A 16705-nucleotide genomic window follows, 5' to 3' on the forward strand; every position below is an offset into this window, starting at 1 on the left:
CACCTGCCTGTGGTGCTTGAGAGTTTCCTAGGTACCCAGCACACTGAACTGCTCTAACTACAAGTAAGTTGCATCTGGGGGCCCAGGCAACACTGGGTGAATTCTCACTAAACCTTGAAGTATCATATGGCCTCAGGTTGCTTGTGAAACAATGGTCACTATCAGGGTCTGAACTGAAAAATACCCAGTAAAATTAAAATTCTACAAAAATAGAGTGAAGAATTGGGCAATTACTTTTTATAATTTGGGAAGTGGCAGGAAAGGGGATTTTTTAAGCCAAGAATTGGAAAGTAACCTGGCAAAGTATTAATGTTTTGCATAATGTTTGCATCCAAATCTCATGGTAAAATTTGCAACCGAGGATTCAATGTTTGGTACCTGAACTGTTGTTGGAAGTAGGAGAAGTCATTGTACAATAAAATAATCTTTGTTGGTTGAGGTAATGCTAGTTGATGTAGCCCTGAAATATCAGTGGCTTAACATAATAGGAATTTATTTCTTGCTTATGTACAGTTCAAAATGGGTGTTTGCGATTGATGGGTGGCTTTCATCTAAGCAGGGAACCCAGGCTCCTTCCAGCTTATGGTTCCACCAGCTTCAACACATGGCCTTCAAAGTCACTGTTCTTGTCTGCATCATGCCACAGAAAGGAAGGCATACGGCAGATCATGTGTGGGTTTTTTATGAACAAGACTAGAATTGATGTGCGTGTGTGTACTCACATCTCATTGGCCAGTTGATCATGTGCACATCATACTGCAAGACAGATTGGGTAATAGAGTTTAGTTCTATTCCCTGTAGGAAGAGGCCAGCAATCTCTTCTATACACACTATAAACAGACATAAATAGCATGTTAGTGATCTGAATGAAACAATATAGTTCATAAAATTTTACAACCCAACTAAAGGGTTCAGCGAGATTGAGTTTAGGGGAAGTCATTCATCCAGAATTGACATGATAGACTGCTGATTACATACAATTCCTTTCTTAGCTTTTATAACAGTTTGGGAAATTGACTCTTCCCGAAACACTATAAAATTTGAACTTATTTTAGTTTATTAAAAAAAAAAATTCTCCATGAACTCTAGTCTCTGTTTCAGAACTTAGTGACTTTTGGTCCTAATTCTACAACCTATATTGAACAAAGGTCTCCTTAACTATGGATTAAATTTTGTACTATCTAAAATGCCAACTTAGAAATCTTGTGTGAATTAGTTGGTAATTCACACAGAAGGTATTTTATTTTATAGTCAACTCCAGAGTGAACATTGGCTCCTTTTTTTTTTTTTTTGGTTTGTTTACTTTGCTTGTTTTCAGTTAAAAATCACAGTTCTTTACTGTGAGATTGTGTAGGCAGTTGTTCCTATAGAAATTATTCAAACTATATTGCTTTTTATATTCATTTCCTCATTTGTTTGTTCCTTCATTCATGGGGGATGTGTTCAGGGCCTGCTTCATGTCAACATGTCTAGATGCTGACGTAAGACAAGGCCTGGAGAATTCTAGCTTTCTCAGAGTTTATGATCCACAACTGATTGTGATGGGTGTCAAATGAGGCTAGTTCTGAAGGGAGGTGTTTCTAGAGGAGAGAGGGAAACCAACCTAATCAGAGCTGGAGAAGAGTCCCTAAGGATAGGATTAAATGCTGAGACATGAAGGATTCAGTGGGACTCTGCCACTGCTCCCATCCATGGGATTTCTTCCTTGCAACTTCTGTCCTGATTTTAACATTTCCCTTGTCCAACATCCCTGAATTTTCTTCATACACAAATAATTTTCTCGCTTTTTTCTGTACCTGTAAACTTTGTCAGGGAACTGAATCCTTTGACCATTTTTGACCTACAAACGTGACAATTTCATATGATTCGACCTATAGCTGTGATGCTGTCAGGCCAAATGCTCCAGTCTCTTAAATATAGTAGCCTATCCCAGTCTTTTTAAAATTAATTTTAAGCAATGCGATCACCAACTGAAAACATACCAGTTCTTTTCTATCAAATACTCCTCTTCCATATTATATTTCCCAGACCATTTTTTTCCAAGTTGAATTTTGTTTTACTCTTATGCACAATTTCATTTGGTGATGGGGTCACTGATTTCACCTCTATGTTCTTAGAAGTACCCCCAGTTCCTTTCATCAGTTCATTTATTCTTTCCTCCATGTTATTGTTGAGAAATAAACTAGTCTTATGGACTATCAAAATAAACTGTCAACAGCTTTCCTAAAAGAAATGAACTCTCTTGAAGAAATGCCTCTATTTCACTGTTTTGGAAGGTAAGGCAAGGTTGTACAAAAACTGCATGAGCTGGTAAGCTTTTAGTATTTGTGGTCAAGACTGCTGCTATCAAGTCTATGAAAACAATTGCATTTCACCCATACCCACAGACCTGCACAGAGAACTGTAAACTAAAAAACGGGCAGGCTACAACCTTCACTACAATGAAATTATGGTGATTCTAAGCATTGTATAATCACATTGAAAGAGAACTGTGCTTATCTACCCTTTTCTCATCTTTCCAAAAGTACTGTGGAAAACTTTACCTACTCTATCAATCTTGGTTTATTTATGATTAAAATTAGAAATACATCCTTGGAACCTCCTCTTTTCTCATGCCACTTTTCCATGGAACTGCTCAAAAAGATAAGCTTTGCCTATAAAAGGACCTCTAGGTGCTATCTTGTGGGCAGAACTTGACAGAACTGCCATGGTGAGTCTGGAACATGTTTACCAGGTCTAATTTAGTCGAATTTACCCATTTTCCCTCAGAGGTCTAGCTGAACTTGAATTATCCCAATCTTTTAAGAACTTACTTAGCCAGACTTAATTATATTTTAAAATTTTATTTAGATGCTGCTAATCTGGACACTTTCGCTGTTGCTGGGAGCAGTAGTAGGTAAGAAAAACTATTTATGTCATGCTGGAAGAGACTTGCTGCTCAATACTTGGAAGAAGGGCTACAACACCTGAATTCCAGCTACTATGAGGATGAGCAGTAGAGCAAGGGGGACAGATCCATGATTAGGAGCACAGCACTGGGAGTAGGGCTGCCAGATAAAAACTAAGACGCCCAGTTAAAGTTGAATTTCAGGTAAAACGAAGAATATGTGACATAGTTATATAAATGATAAAATTTATCATTATAATAAATAAAATTTAAAGTTAAGAAAATTTAAATTTATTGTTATTGTTATAATAAAAAATTTATTGTTTATCTGAAACTCAAACTTAACTTGTATTTTCATTTGCTAAATTTAGCAACCCTAGCTCGGAGTCAAGCGTAAGCTTTGAACCCTGGTTCCATCAGCCACAACTGTATTTCCCTGAGTAAAATTCTTAACCTCTCTGTGCTTCACTGTCTTCATCTGTGAACTGGGCATATAATGCCACCCCTGTTGTAGGGTAACTGTGAGGCTTAGGTGTGATAAGTCACGTAGATCATCTCGCCCGGCACGTGGCACATATCGAGAATGCAGCGCCCACAACGACTACTACTCCTATTCCTGCTCCCACTATTAATGGAGACTTTATCCCCCTGGAGAACCCTTCCTTTGTGTTGTTCTTTTATGGGTTAACATTCAAGCACAGAGTTGTGTCAAACCATGGGTTTTCTGTTTGATTATTTGTGGGCAGCTTCTTCATCACAAGAATCCAGGATGCCCCTCAGATATAGGTCAGAGACCTAAATACTCACCCAGGGAGAGACGTAAAGTTTTGGCATTTGCACGAAACTTAAGCTCTCAACCCAAAGCCCAATGCCAGAAGATGTTTACGAGGAGGTAAGCGCCTCACCCCCTACTACCAAGACCTGGGGACACCAGACTGCTCCCTTCTTGGGCACCAAGGGCCCAGAGAAGACATCTGAGTTGAGAGGCTCAAACGAGTCCTAGCATGGGACTGGACAGAGACAGAAGGGGAGTGAGACGGTCCTACATAGTGGAAATGAGAAGCAGCAGCCCGTCTTTAGCTGGGATGTTGTCTGTTGAAGCTGTTTTGTGAGTGTGTATAAAGGAAGGTGTTTGAAGATGTGGAGGAAGAAAATATGCCACAAAATGTAGTTTAACTCATGTATTGTCAGAGAGACCATCAAAAAGAACATCCTGGTGAAACTAACACTTCTGGGTGATTGCAGGAAAAGAAATCTGCTATGAAAGACTTGGTTGCTTCAGTGATGATTCCCCTTGGGCAGGAATTGTAGAAAGACCCCTCAAAATCTTGCCCTGGTCTCCAAAAGATGTCAACACTCGTTTCCTCCTATACACTAACGAGAACCCAGACAACTTTCAAGTAAGAACACTTATGGTTTTCAGAACTAAGTTTCATCTGTTTTATGTAATAAGGATACTGAATTTTGTCTTCTAAAGAGAACAAATCAGACAGTGGAATTTGCACCTCTGCAGACTATTAGCACAGTGACCGTATTATTTTATATAACTTGTTTATAAAAGGTTTGTTTGATAATTTGTTTAAAGTATCCATTACTTGATATTATTTTTATTCTACCTCTATGGTACCATTTAATACAATATTCTAAATATGGATATTACATATATATAATCTCTAAGTATTATGTATAACCTCCCAACATACTTTGTATCTATAAAACACGCACACACACGTACATAGCCTTCCTTTGGGTGGAGACAAGACCCTACCACCAATATTATAGCAGACATATTACCCCAAGTAGAGCAAATGCAAAAATGTCATGACATCTGGAAAGTATCGACTTGGTGATAATTGCGAATAGCTTGGTTGTAATGAGAGAATCCTTACTCACAAGGATCCCAAGTCCCAGGAGTCTTCTCCCATCTGCCACTTCCCTCCTCGTAACAGTTCTATTTGATATTTTCAGAAACTTGACATTAAACATTTTTCTCCCCCAAATAGAAACTCGTTGCAGATCCATCTACTATCACAGACTCCAATTTCAAAACAAATAGAAAAACTGTCTTTATTATTCATGGATTCATAGACAAGGGAGAAGAAAGCTGGCTGCACAACATTTGCAAGGTGAGACTGTAAATCTCTTAAGGGAAGTTTGTTTCCAGAGTGATAATTAACAACAGAGAAGGCAAGGCCCTACCCAGGCAGGACAGATAACTGCCACCATGAGGCTGGAGGATCCTCTGACCCCACTGGGCCTGGGGTTCCCAGAGGAGGTCCAGGAGGTGACACGGGGTGGAGGGGACCTGGGACAGTCAGAGCAGCAAGGCTGGCAGGCATTTGGTGGCTCTGGGTAGCGATTATTTAATAACTAATACAGAGATATCTCTAAATTTTAGCAACAGATGTTGCCATACTGATGCAACATTTGTTGCATTTTCAATAGCTTTTAGTCTCTTCAATAGGCTTTGATTTCTGTGTGAAGAACTAAGATAACTCATTTTGCCCAAACTAATTATTTTCCCTTGCTACTCTTTTATCTCCTATGGTAGCAATAGCTAAGAAAACTGTGTAGATTTTCATTTCTGGCTTCTGTTGTTTCAGCAGTAGTGATCCTATTTTCTTAAATTTGCCTTTGGCTATGTGCCCTGTGATAATGAAGAATTAAAAGACAGAAAATCAAACAGAATAAATTTTCCAGTAACTGCTAGTGCTTAAGGAACATTGTCATTGATTCATTTCTTCATCAAGATTTTGTGGCCAGCTGTGGCGCAAAGATGCAATCATTTCTTTAGCGGTCTTATTTCAGGCCTGCCTGTGACTCAAGCCAAAGGCTGATCTGAGTTAACTCCAGAGAGTTTCGACTGATCTTGAAGACAGTTAAAATGAAGGGGCTAATTAACTACACAAGTTTAAAAATAATCAGTAAAACCACAACTTGTCTTCGAAAATAATTTATAGATGATGATTATTGGGCTGGGGTAGAAGGGAGGGTAGTAATAGATTTCTATACTACAGTGAAGAAAAAATAAATAAATGATTCTCAGCTCAAAAGGTATGTAGATTTTCAGATATGCGTATACAATTTATTTCTGAGATCCGAAAGCAGATGTGTTTTTCTTGCATTTGACTTGGCTTTGGCATTATAATGGAGGAATGAGTACATTAAATTAGAAGGTTAAATGCAGTAGATTCAAGTTCTGATTCTATCTTTAGCTAACCAGGACACTAGCAAATCGTTTCCCCTCTTTGGATTTTTCTATCTGTAAAATGAAACAATTGGAGATGGTTTCTAATATTGCTGCATTCTCAAATTCTTCTTGGAAAACAGGTGGGGATATGCATAAATAAATACTCAAATAAATAAAATTCCTGCCAGATCTAGCATTCATGAAACTATCATTGACCCCCACCCAAAAAGGCTTCCAGCAGATATCTGAAAGTTTATATTTTTATGTGAAATAACTTCAGTCATGTACAATAAAACGTGTTCGCACAAAAATTTTGATTAGTATTTCCATCATGGAGAAGCTTATTCATTTGCCTTCAATACCTATATTTAAAGGGTCCTAACATAGTCTTTCATTTATTCTATTATTTAGTAGATATTTACTGAGTGCCTACTATGTGCCAGGAACTTTTCCAGGCACTGAGGATACAGAAGTGAACAAGACAGGCAATGCCCTCAGGTACAGTCTAGTAAGGGACAATGTCTTGTGATGTTTATGATGCTCTAATGAGACAACCCATTGTACCATATTTTATACACTTTTCCCTGCAACAAATGTCTATGCATCTGTTGCTGTAGAAATCCCAAGAATCCAGTTCCCATTATGGCCAAATCTCTAGTTTGGAGCCAATGTTAAGCTTTAAAAAGGATTCCATAACCATAACAGATTAAAAGTTTTGTTTATTGGTTTGGGGTTAAAAAGCGAGCATGATATTGTGTAGGTCAAGGAGGGAATTTATCCTGGTCTTCAAGAGTGTTAATTAGTAATTAGGAAAGATGTTGAATTATTTACTTATTTATTGTGTCTCTTCCATCAGAACCTGTTTAAAGTGGAAAGTGTGAACTGCATCTGTGTGGACTGGAAAAGTGGCTCACGAACTGGGTACACACAAGCCTCACAGAACATCCGGATTGTGGGAGCAGAAGTGGCATATTTCGTTGACGTTCTTGAGGTAACTACCTCTGGGTTATACAAAAGCCCATGCACATTGCCCTCTGGATTCTCTTCCAGAAAAATTGCTGTATGTATGATAACTGGTAAAGTATTTTTCTACTTAGAGTTGGCATTCTCCTTGATTAAAAAGAAAAATGCAAAACAAAATCTAGATTTGGGCTTCATCAATATGCCTATTAAGGTGAATAAACTGATTTTTAAGTGCTATTATTCAAGCAACCAGGTAGATTGTTTCTACTGAATTCCATCATTAGTTCTTTTAATTTTACCAGTTATTAAGCCGAGTTGATATGATAATGTCAACCTGAAGGTTAAAGTAGAGGTTTTGTTGTTTTTATCTTTTTAAGAGAAGCACAATGATGACAAGCTAACCTGATTTGGTAACTAAAAACTTAGAAAATGTTAAACCTGAAAGTGCTTAAGTAATTGCTTTCATTATTCTTTTATTCTTTTTTAATTTTTTTCTTTTTCTTTTTTCTTTGTAAATTGAAGTATAGTTGACACACACACACAATATTCTATTAGTTTCAGGTGCCAAAATATGTATTGCAATGTCTGGTTTGTGGAGCTGGCAGATCAGTTATTGATTAAGTTCACCATCTTACTTGAGTGCAGTTTGTGACGCCCCAAAACAATTACAATAGTAATATCAAAGGTCACTGGGCTTCCCTGATGGCGCAGTGGTTGAGAGTCCGCCTGCCAATGCAGGGCACATGGGTTCGTGAAGATCCCACATGCCGCGGAGCGGCTAGGCCCGTGAGCCATGGCCGCTGAGCCTGCGCGTCCGGAGCCTGTGCTCTGCAACGGGAGAGGCCACAGCAGTGAGAGGCCGCATACCGCAAAAAAAAAAAAAAAAAAGTCACTGATCACCATGAGAAATATTATAATAATGAAAAAGTTTAAAATATTGAGAGAATTACCAAAATGTAACACAGAGACCCAAAGTGAACAAATACTGTTGGAAAAATGGTGCCGATAGACTTGCTCAATGCAGTGTTGCCACAAACCTTCAGTTTGCAAAAAACATAATATCTGTGAAGCACAGTAAAGCAAAGCATAATAAAACATGGTATGTCTGTACCACATCTTCTTTATCTACTCATCTATTGACAGACACTTAGGTTTTTTCCATTGCTTGGCTATTGTAAACAATTCTGCAATAAACATAAGGGTGCATATATCCTTTGGAATTCATGTTTTCATTTTCTTCAGAAAAATAACCAGCAGTGGAATTGCTGGACCATATGGAAGTTCTATTTCTAATTTTTTGAAGAACCTCCCTACTGTTTTCCACAGTAGCTCTACCAAGTTACATTCCTACCAATAGTACATGAGGGTTCACTTTTCTCCACATCCTCGCCAATGCTTATTATCTGTTGTCTTTTAGATGATGGCCATTCTGACAAGTGGGAGGTGGTACCTCATTGTGGTTTTGATTTGCTCTTCCCTGGTGATTAGTGATGTTGAGCATCTTTTCATATGTCTGTTGGCCATCCGTATGTCTGACTTGGAAAAATGTCTATTCAGGTTCTCGCCTCATTTTTTAAATCAGATTATGTTTTTTTATATTGAGTTACGTGAGTTCCTTGTCCACTCTGAATATTAAACTCTTACCAAATATATAATTTGCAAATATCTTCTCCCGTTTAGTAGGTCGCCTTTTTGTTTTGCTGATGGTTTCCCTCACTGTGCGAAAGCTTTTTGGTTTGAGGTAGTTCCGTTTGTTTATTTTTGCTTTTGTTTCCTTTGCGTGAGGAGACAGATCCAAAACCTATGGCTAAGATGGATGTCAAAGAATATACTGTCTATGCTTCTTCCTGGAGTTTTATAGTTTCGGGTCTTATATTTAAGTCTTGAATACATTTTGAGTTTATTTTTGTATATAGTGTAAGAAAGTGGTCCAGTTTTATTCTTTTGCATGTAGCTGTCAAGTTTTCACAACACCATTTATTGAAGAATAATCATTACTTTCTAATCCAAATACTGCTTCACCACCTCTGGGTAACAAGTCCTGATATCCATCAAGAGTCCCCTCTACGTAGTAGAACAATAAAAGAGAACACTACTTCCACCAGTTTAAACATTACACCGTCGCCATTTCTCGTGATAAATGAAAAGAAAAATCCATGAAAATTGACTGCTTTAAAGGAGAAGCTTCTCTTCTTAAAAATTGAGTTTTCAGAGCGTTCTCTTTTCTGCCCATCGTGAATTTTGCTAGTTTGAAAACATTCTGAAGAAGTTTTCTTTCCAACAGTCGTCACTTGGATACTCACCTTCCAAGGTCCACGTCATTGGCCACAGTCTAGGTGCCCACGCTGCTGGGGAGTCAGGAAGGAGGACAAATGGGACCATTGGACGAATCACAGGTTGGTCAAAGCTGCAAAGTTGGACTAAATGAAGCCTATACGGGGTCTAAAAGGACAGAAATTTGGCACAGACCTGCTTTTACCTGAGGAGACAAGTTTTCACATTTTCCAAATTAGATCACATGATCAGAGAAATCGGTGCGTTCTGAGACCTTATGAATTTGTTATTAATACCAATCTTTAGTCTACAGAGCCCTGTTTAACATATAAATACTGCATGTGACTAAAATGTGAATTAAGAACATCTGGATGTCTTATTCATATCTATTTTCTCTTTGTCGGGTATTCACAAAGGATGAGTTTGGTGAATAGAAGAAATGGCATAAATAATAGAAGCAATAGAATTAAACCCAAAGAGCTCAAAAATGTATCATTAATTATATTCTGCTTCATAGCAATTGATAATTAGTCCAGTCCTCATGAACCACAACCCGAGAGTGGTGGGGACAGATAGTCTGGGTGTCCTGGGCTGCCCGGGCTACATGCTGCTAATTAGATAAAAAATATGATTTTACAAATCTCAGACTGGTTGCCTTTAGCCAATGGAGTCATATGTTGGATACCCAGGTCCTACAACAACCTTGTAACTTTATAAGAAAGACTTTGCTATCCTGGATCTGAAGTGACTATTTCAGGAAATGATTACTTTATTCTTGCATCTTCCCTTCTTTATGTTCTTCCCAAATCCCCTGTCTCCGACCCCCTGATTCTCTTTTTTAATACTTTGGGTAAGTTGGTTACATTTGCATCGGTGGGGGTGTCTGGGATATCTCTTTAACTTGCTGGAGAGAACATTCTTTCTCATAGTCCATAAATGCTTATGAGAGCCTGCTCAGTCAGGCACTTGCCAAGCTGTGGTCGCAGTGACTGTGAAAGCCAAGATCCTTGCCCTCACAGGACTTTATAGTATAGGTGGAACTCTTTTAGCTTGAAAATCTCTTAGGAGTCCAGTGTTTCCCAGAGTCTGGCTCTTCTGTTGTAACTGTGCTATTGACAGGGATTGTCCCAATGACTTAAGCATCCGTAAGTAGGGCCAAATTCCATGGTTTGAGGAAAATTCACTTTAATGCAAATAGTAAATTAGACACAGATTTCCCTTAGAAATTGGTAAGACAGGGAAGAACCAGCTTATTTCTTTGCACGCATTACTCATGATTACCACCAAAGCTGCACTCAGGTCTCTAAAGAGAAAGGTGAACATGCATGTCCACTGATAGACACTGACATGACGCATCCTATCTATTTTAGGGTTGGATCCAGCAGAACCGTGCTTTGAGGGCACACCTGAATTAGTCCGATTGGACCCCAGTGATGCCCAATTTGTGGATGTAATTCACACAGATGCTGCCCCCATAATCCCCAACCTGGGTGAGTTCCTCAATTTGTCCCCCTGGAGTGTTTTTTGAGTCTATACATAAGAGCGTTTTAGAGTGTTTTGAGTCTTTACATTAACATCAACTTTCCCATATTTTAAAATTCCTCAGGTTTTGGAATGAGCCAAGTTGTGGGCCACCTAGATTTCTTTCCAAATGGAGGAAAGGAAATGCCCGGATGTAAGAAGAATGCTCTCTCTCAGATTGTTGACATAGATGGGATCTGGGAAGGTACAACGATTATGTATATGAAGAGATTTTCTTGGGGGCGGGGTGTGAATCTGTGTTTCCTTTTGATAAACTTGCTAAATATTTTGGTATTGTACAGGTCTCACATTTTGTATAACAAAGAACTTTTAGTTGTATCCCCAAGATACAGGTTTTCACTGGCGGAGGTGGACATGAGAAGACTATAGGAAAGAAAGTGTATTTGTAGTCAACTTTTCAAGGATCTAATTCAGGGAATTCACTACTCAGTCATACCTATCCCTTACAGACCAATCTTTTCCTCCTAGAGTTATTTTTCCATTTCATTTAGCTATGGCATAACTATTATAATCTTAAACAGATTATATTAAATTCTGCTTGCATCTCAAATCATAACTACCCTTCATTGTTCTGTGACTGCCATGAGTTCACACTAATTAGAAAAATCTATTCAACAACTGTATTCTGACCATGGCATTAACTTGGAAAAATAAAATCTGTCACTGATGTGTAATCATGTCTGATTTTAAAGGAACACGCAACTTTGCGGCCTGTAATCACTTAAGAAGCTACAAGTATTATGCTGATAGCATCCTCAACCCTGATGGCTTTGCTGGATTTCCTTGTGCCTCTTACAGCGTTTTCAGTGCAGTAAGTAGATTCTATCTTGCACCTAAAGAATTTTGTGACCATCGCTTCTCATGACCAGTGTGGTTCACTATACATGACATGCATTCAGTGAATGTTACTATATGACTGCCACATGATTTATACTTTCAATAATACATGTTTATTTTAATAGTGATAAAGCATTGGAGAACTTTGGAGAAATGCGCTTGTAAACTGAAATATCCCAAATCTACCTTGCTCTCTATCACTTCTGTATGTGTCAGCTAAATGTTCACACTTGGTTTGGAAATAATTCTAAGTGCAAAAATTGTCTATGGAAATCTGATCTATGGTTGCAGGATGCTGATGAACATGAACAACTTGTTTTAAATGTTAACCTTATAAAGGTATATGATTATGGGCATGTGGACATTTCTGTGCAGTCTCATAATTGCCAAGATTTTTTTTTGAGTGTCCATCTTTTTTTTGGCATTCTCTAAATATCTAAGTTGGGATCCTTAAATCTGATCTTGAATATGACATATCAATTGCCTGGCTTTTTTTTTACTATTGCTTTTCCTTTCACAATAATTTTTTTTCAAATAAAAATGTATACCCTATGTTATTTAATATGTAAATTTTCAAGTAACGTGCTAGGTGAAATTATAATTATCAAGTAGATATACTTTAGCAATGAAGAGACAGGATCTGATTCCTGGTTCTACCATTAAATAGTTGAATGATTCGGGGCAAAATACTTAACTTCTCTAAGGCACTTCCTTCATTTCAAAATGTAAATAAAATGGTAGATTCCATAGATTTGGTGGGAGGATTTAATAAGATAACATGTTTTAATTGCTTAGCCCAGAACCTAAAATATAATAATTAGCGTTCAACAAATGTTAGCTATTATGTGTAGGGGAGAGGGGCTGGGTGCATATTCTATTCACAATGTAGCTTGCATATGCAATGAGAATGCCCCCCCTTCTTTGGTCTAACTTTATTTTTATTTTCTTCCCAAATCCGTATTTTCTAGGTAATGGGGAAAACAAACAAACACAGAAGCTTTAGGTTTCATCCAGTTAAAATTTAATCTGATTCAATAATATAAACAGTCCTTTTAAGTGATGCTCAGACACTTTTATAGGAAAACAATTCTCAGTTTTGCAGATTTCTCAGCCTTTGGACCACCTCTCTCCAAGCTGGTATTGGGCAAGGTGATCATGGTGGTGGTGGTCAGTGTGTGTGTGGAGCGCAGAGAGGAGGCTTGTGGGTCCGCCTTCTTGACGGGCTCATAGCTGTCATCTGCAGGTGATGTCTGGGCATGTCCAAGCTACTGGCTTGGGCAATGCTCTCAGAGAGCTTTGGCCATTTCTTCCTGGCTGGCTCAGTTTCCCTTAGCTTTTGCTGAATGCGGACCCTGAAATTCAGCCCATTCCCCATCTGGTCCACTGATTCAGGAGTTCACCACTTTCCTCTACTGTGGGGCAGCCTTGCCCTTTCATAGCAGGAATTTTTATGTCCATCTGCCTCCGCCTCTGTTCATCCCCCTCCTTCTCTTCTCCTTGCAGTTTCTTGGCCCACGAAAAAAGGACATTTTCCTATATGATATCCATCTTCTCCAGACCTCATGGCTAAGCCTGACTGACCAACTAGAGCATCTTCCCTTCACACTGGGAGAATTCTGAGATCTGAATCTTCCAGACTTGATATGCTAAGTGGGAGCTAGAGAAAATTGAGAAAAGCTTGACTTTTAAGTCTATTGTCCTCCCAGTGAGTCCTATTTTGTGAGCCAGAAGCTGATTATCACCTCCTGCTCTTTCTTTTGCAATTTTTCTAAAATAAATTCTAACCACCTAAAGGCAGATGGGTGTCTTGGGGCAACCGGAACAACTTAGAGAGGCAAAAGAGAAAGGATTAAAATGTAAATAAATAAATAAGTTCTCTTAGTTAATTTTTATAATATTTATGCTAGTGTCATGTTATTTAATAGTGAAATTGCTGACTTATCATTGTAAATAATGAGACATTTTTAACCTTTGTTGAGATACTGTTAAAGTCTTCTTTTATTATCAGAAGACGATTGGCTTTAAAATATTTGAAAATTCAACACGTGGAATAAGATGGTACACTTTTAAAAAAAGAGCCTCCTCATTCATCATTTGTTTATTCTCCTTAGAACAAGTGCTTCCCCTGTCCAAGTGAAGGCTGCCCGCAGATGGGTCATTATGCTGATAGATTTCCTGGGAAAACCAAAGAAGTGGGCCAGATATTTTATCTAAACACCGGTGATGCCAGCAATTTTGCCCGTAAGCCCCTATTTTATTTGTCTTAAATTCTCAATACTATGTATCTTATCACATCCAGTGGAAATATGTGAAATTGCTTTTCTGTACAAAAGTTTTAAACACTCCTCCCCAAAATGGAAAAACACATCAATGCCATGCTCAATGTGAACATGCTAATTTGGGTGGCAGAACAGAGTTTAGGGCCTGAATTATCAATGATGCAAAAATAAATTTCTTCACAGTTGATTCTGGTACCGAATTCAGGAGGCTTCTTCTGCTCCAGCCTCTTCATACGCTATTAAAAGTTTCACTGTGCAAAATTCTGAGGTTTTTAGAAGCAGAAAAGCAACCCAGGAGAGAGATGGCAGAGGTTGTGGGAGTGGAAAGGAGGTGACAGATTCAAGAGATATTAGGATTGTAGACTCCATGTGTGATGGGAATCAGTGAATGCAGGAATGGTGAGACTTGGGGACAGACCCTGGGTTTCTTTTCTGGGTAATAGAGGAGGAAAACTATTTGGATGGGAGTCAATAGGGTTATTAGCTGCATTGTAAAAACTAAAGCTAAATTTTATCCCCTTCCCAGTTTGGCCCAGGCTAGCTCTAAATGGCAAAAAATTGTAGTTCACTATTGACTAGTACCATAAAATGGTTACCATAAATTAATACAATTCCAATGGTGATGAAAAGTTGAATTATAGAATGTTAAAGATAAATATAGATTATTTAGACAAAAAGATGACAGTACTCTAAAATTTTGTGATCTGTAAAAATGAAATAAACTGATGAAAATACCACACTATTATTTTTCCATTATCTTTTAACATAAAGTTCTTATAATGTTCAAGAATAAATTGTTAGGTTAAAAAAATTGAAAACAAAATATATAACTTAGTCCCTTGGCTTGAAATCTTTTGACTTTGGAAAGGGTCTGTGTTCCTCCCCTCCCCCAATGTCTGCCCTCTGAACATTTAGTTAAAGGAATATCCATCACTATTTGACTAGAAGAACTACCAAAACCATACAAAAATTATTCAAAATTCAGCAGTAGTGGAATCCAAGTTAGCCTGTTTCCAGAATAATTTTCCTAAAAGCTGATAGTTTGCAAATATTTCCCCCTTGCAGGTTGGAGGTATAAGGTGGCTGTCACACTGTCTGGAAAGAAGGTTAGAGGACACATACTAGTTTCTTTGTTTGGAGATAGAGGAAACTCTAAGCAGTATGAAATTTTCAAGTGAGTAAACTACTACTCTAAGCTCCTTCAATGTTGGAATACTTCACACATACAATGTATGTCAGGGACATAAGAGTTTATTCATTACTATATGGGAATATAGGGAAGGAAAGGATTTTTCCCTTTACCTTTCTTGGCTCTTTGGCTGGTCTGGTAATCAAATTAACATAGGACAGATTAACAGGGGAAAAAACTAATTTAATTATGTACATATGGGGGTCCCAGAAGAATATGAGACCCACAGGCAGTGAGACAATTGAGGCTTATATGCCATTCTGAGCTAAGGAGAAGGGACAGGGGTCTGGGACTTCAAAGGGGAGAAAGACGATCCACAGTAAGATGGGAAGAACAAAGGTTTGGTGCACAAAGGTTTGCCATGACAGGCAGAGACAACAGGACACGGAGAGGAATTTGATCTCCAGGCCCAGCTGAGCTCCCCGCCAGCCTAGCACACCTAACCCATATTCCTTGTAGCTATCTCAGGTGATAGTTCCCTTCCTGAACCAGGCCTTCTATCTAAATTCTTTTAGGCAGTTAAGGGAGAGGTAAAAGTTATCCTTGAGTCTGCTGGGTCTTGATTTCCTTCAGCTCGAAATAGTCCACCTGCCAAAGTGGCACATTCTGGGGAGACTTGTTCTGAACCCCTTCAGAAGTACAGTACTGCCATGTGTCATTAAAGGGAAGAGATTATTTCACCCTTGTACCTTAATACATTTTAGAACTCTGTTTCTAAATTTTTTCTCTGCTATTTCCTGAGAAAACCACAGATGTTTATTTTGATGCATGATTTATAATCACTAAATAATTATTCTACCCACAAAACAACTGGAAAAGGATGATATAATGATGTCATCATTTATTAAATTGTGGGAGGATTGTGACTATAACATGTTTGAAGTTTTATGAAAATAAGGATGACTTCAAAGTAGTATGAAATATTGATGGCAAATGAACTACCACTGAGTTGGCATACATGTCTACACTTATTTAACCATTAGATTCACAAATGTACTATCAATCATCTTACTAGAGATACATTGTTAACTGCTTTTAGAAACATATATGTGTATATTTATATGTATGTTTATGTATATTCATGTATGTTTTTATTAACTTCTTCATTCCCAAGGGGCATTCTCCAACCAGACAGTACTCATTCCAATGAATTTGACTCAGATGTGGAAGTTGGAGATGTGCAGAAGGTTAAATTTATTTGGTACAATAACGTGATCAACCCAACTCGACCCAGAGTGGGAGCATCCAAGATCAGTGTGGAACGCAATGATGGAAAAGTGTAAGTAATAAAAATCCAAAGAGATTTGAATCATTGAGTCACGTTTATAATTCTACTCCCATTGAAAGACAACTTTAAGTCACCTATAGTGGTTCTCCTATATCTCAGTCACCACTGCTTCCTAATACCTTTTGTTTCTTTAGAAGAAAGTGTACATCTTTAGGAAAACAACTTTGATAGATTTGTAGCTGACTGTTGTATGATCGGATACAAGTGTTAGAATGAGAATCTGGCTTCACAATCCTAAGGTGAAAAGAAAGAGTTC

At 38.1% G+C, this 16705-nt stretch overlaps 1 protein-coding gene across 1 annotated transcript; it reads left to right on the forward strand.

The window, feature by feature from the left end:
- The first annotated feature begins 2850 nt into the window (after nt 1-2850).
- Nucleotides 2851-16444, forward strand: PNLIP (pancreatic lipase). Its single transcript, XM_033421126.1, has 11 exons — nt 2851-2896; nt 4133-4287; nt 4891-5013; nt 6934-7068; nt 9325-9436; nt 10685-10804; nt 10921-11040; nt 11549-11667; nt 13805-13934; nt 15038-15146; nt 16276-16444. Exons 1-11 carry the CDS (start codon nt 2851-2853, stop codon nt 16442-16444), a joined length of 1338 nt encoding a protein of 445 aa, XP_033277017.1.
- The last annotated feature ends 261 nt before the right edge of the window (nt 16445-16705 follow it).

The sequence above is a fragment of the Orcinus orca genome, chromosome 14, assembly GCF_937001465.1.
Source record: "Orcinus orca chromosome 14, mOrcOrc1.1, whole genome shotgun sequence".
Taxonomy (NCBI): domain Eukaryota; kingdom Metazoa; phylum Chordata; class Mammalia; order Artiodactyla; family Delphinidae; genus Orcinus; species Orcinus orca.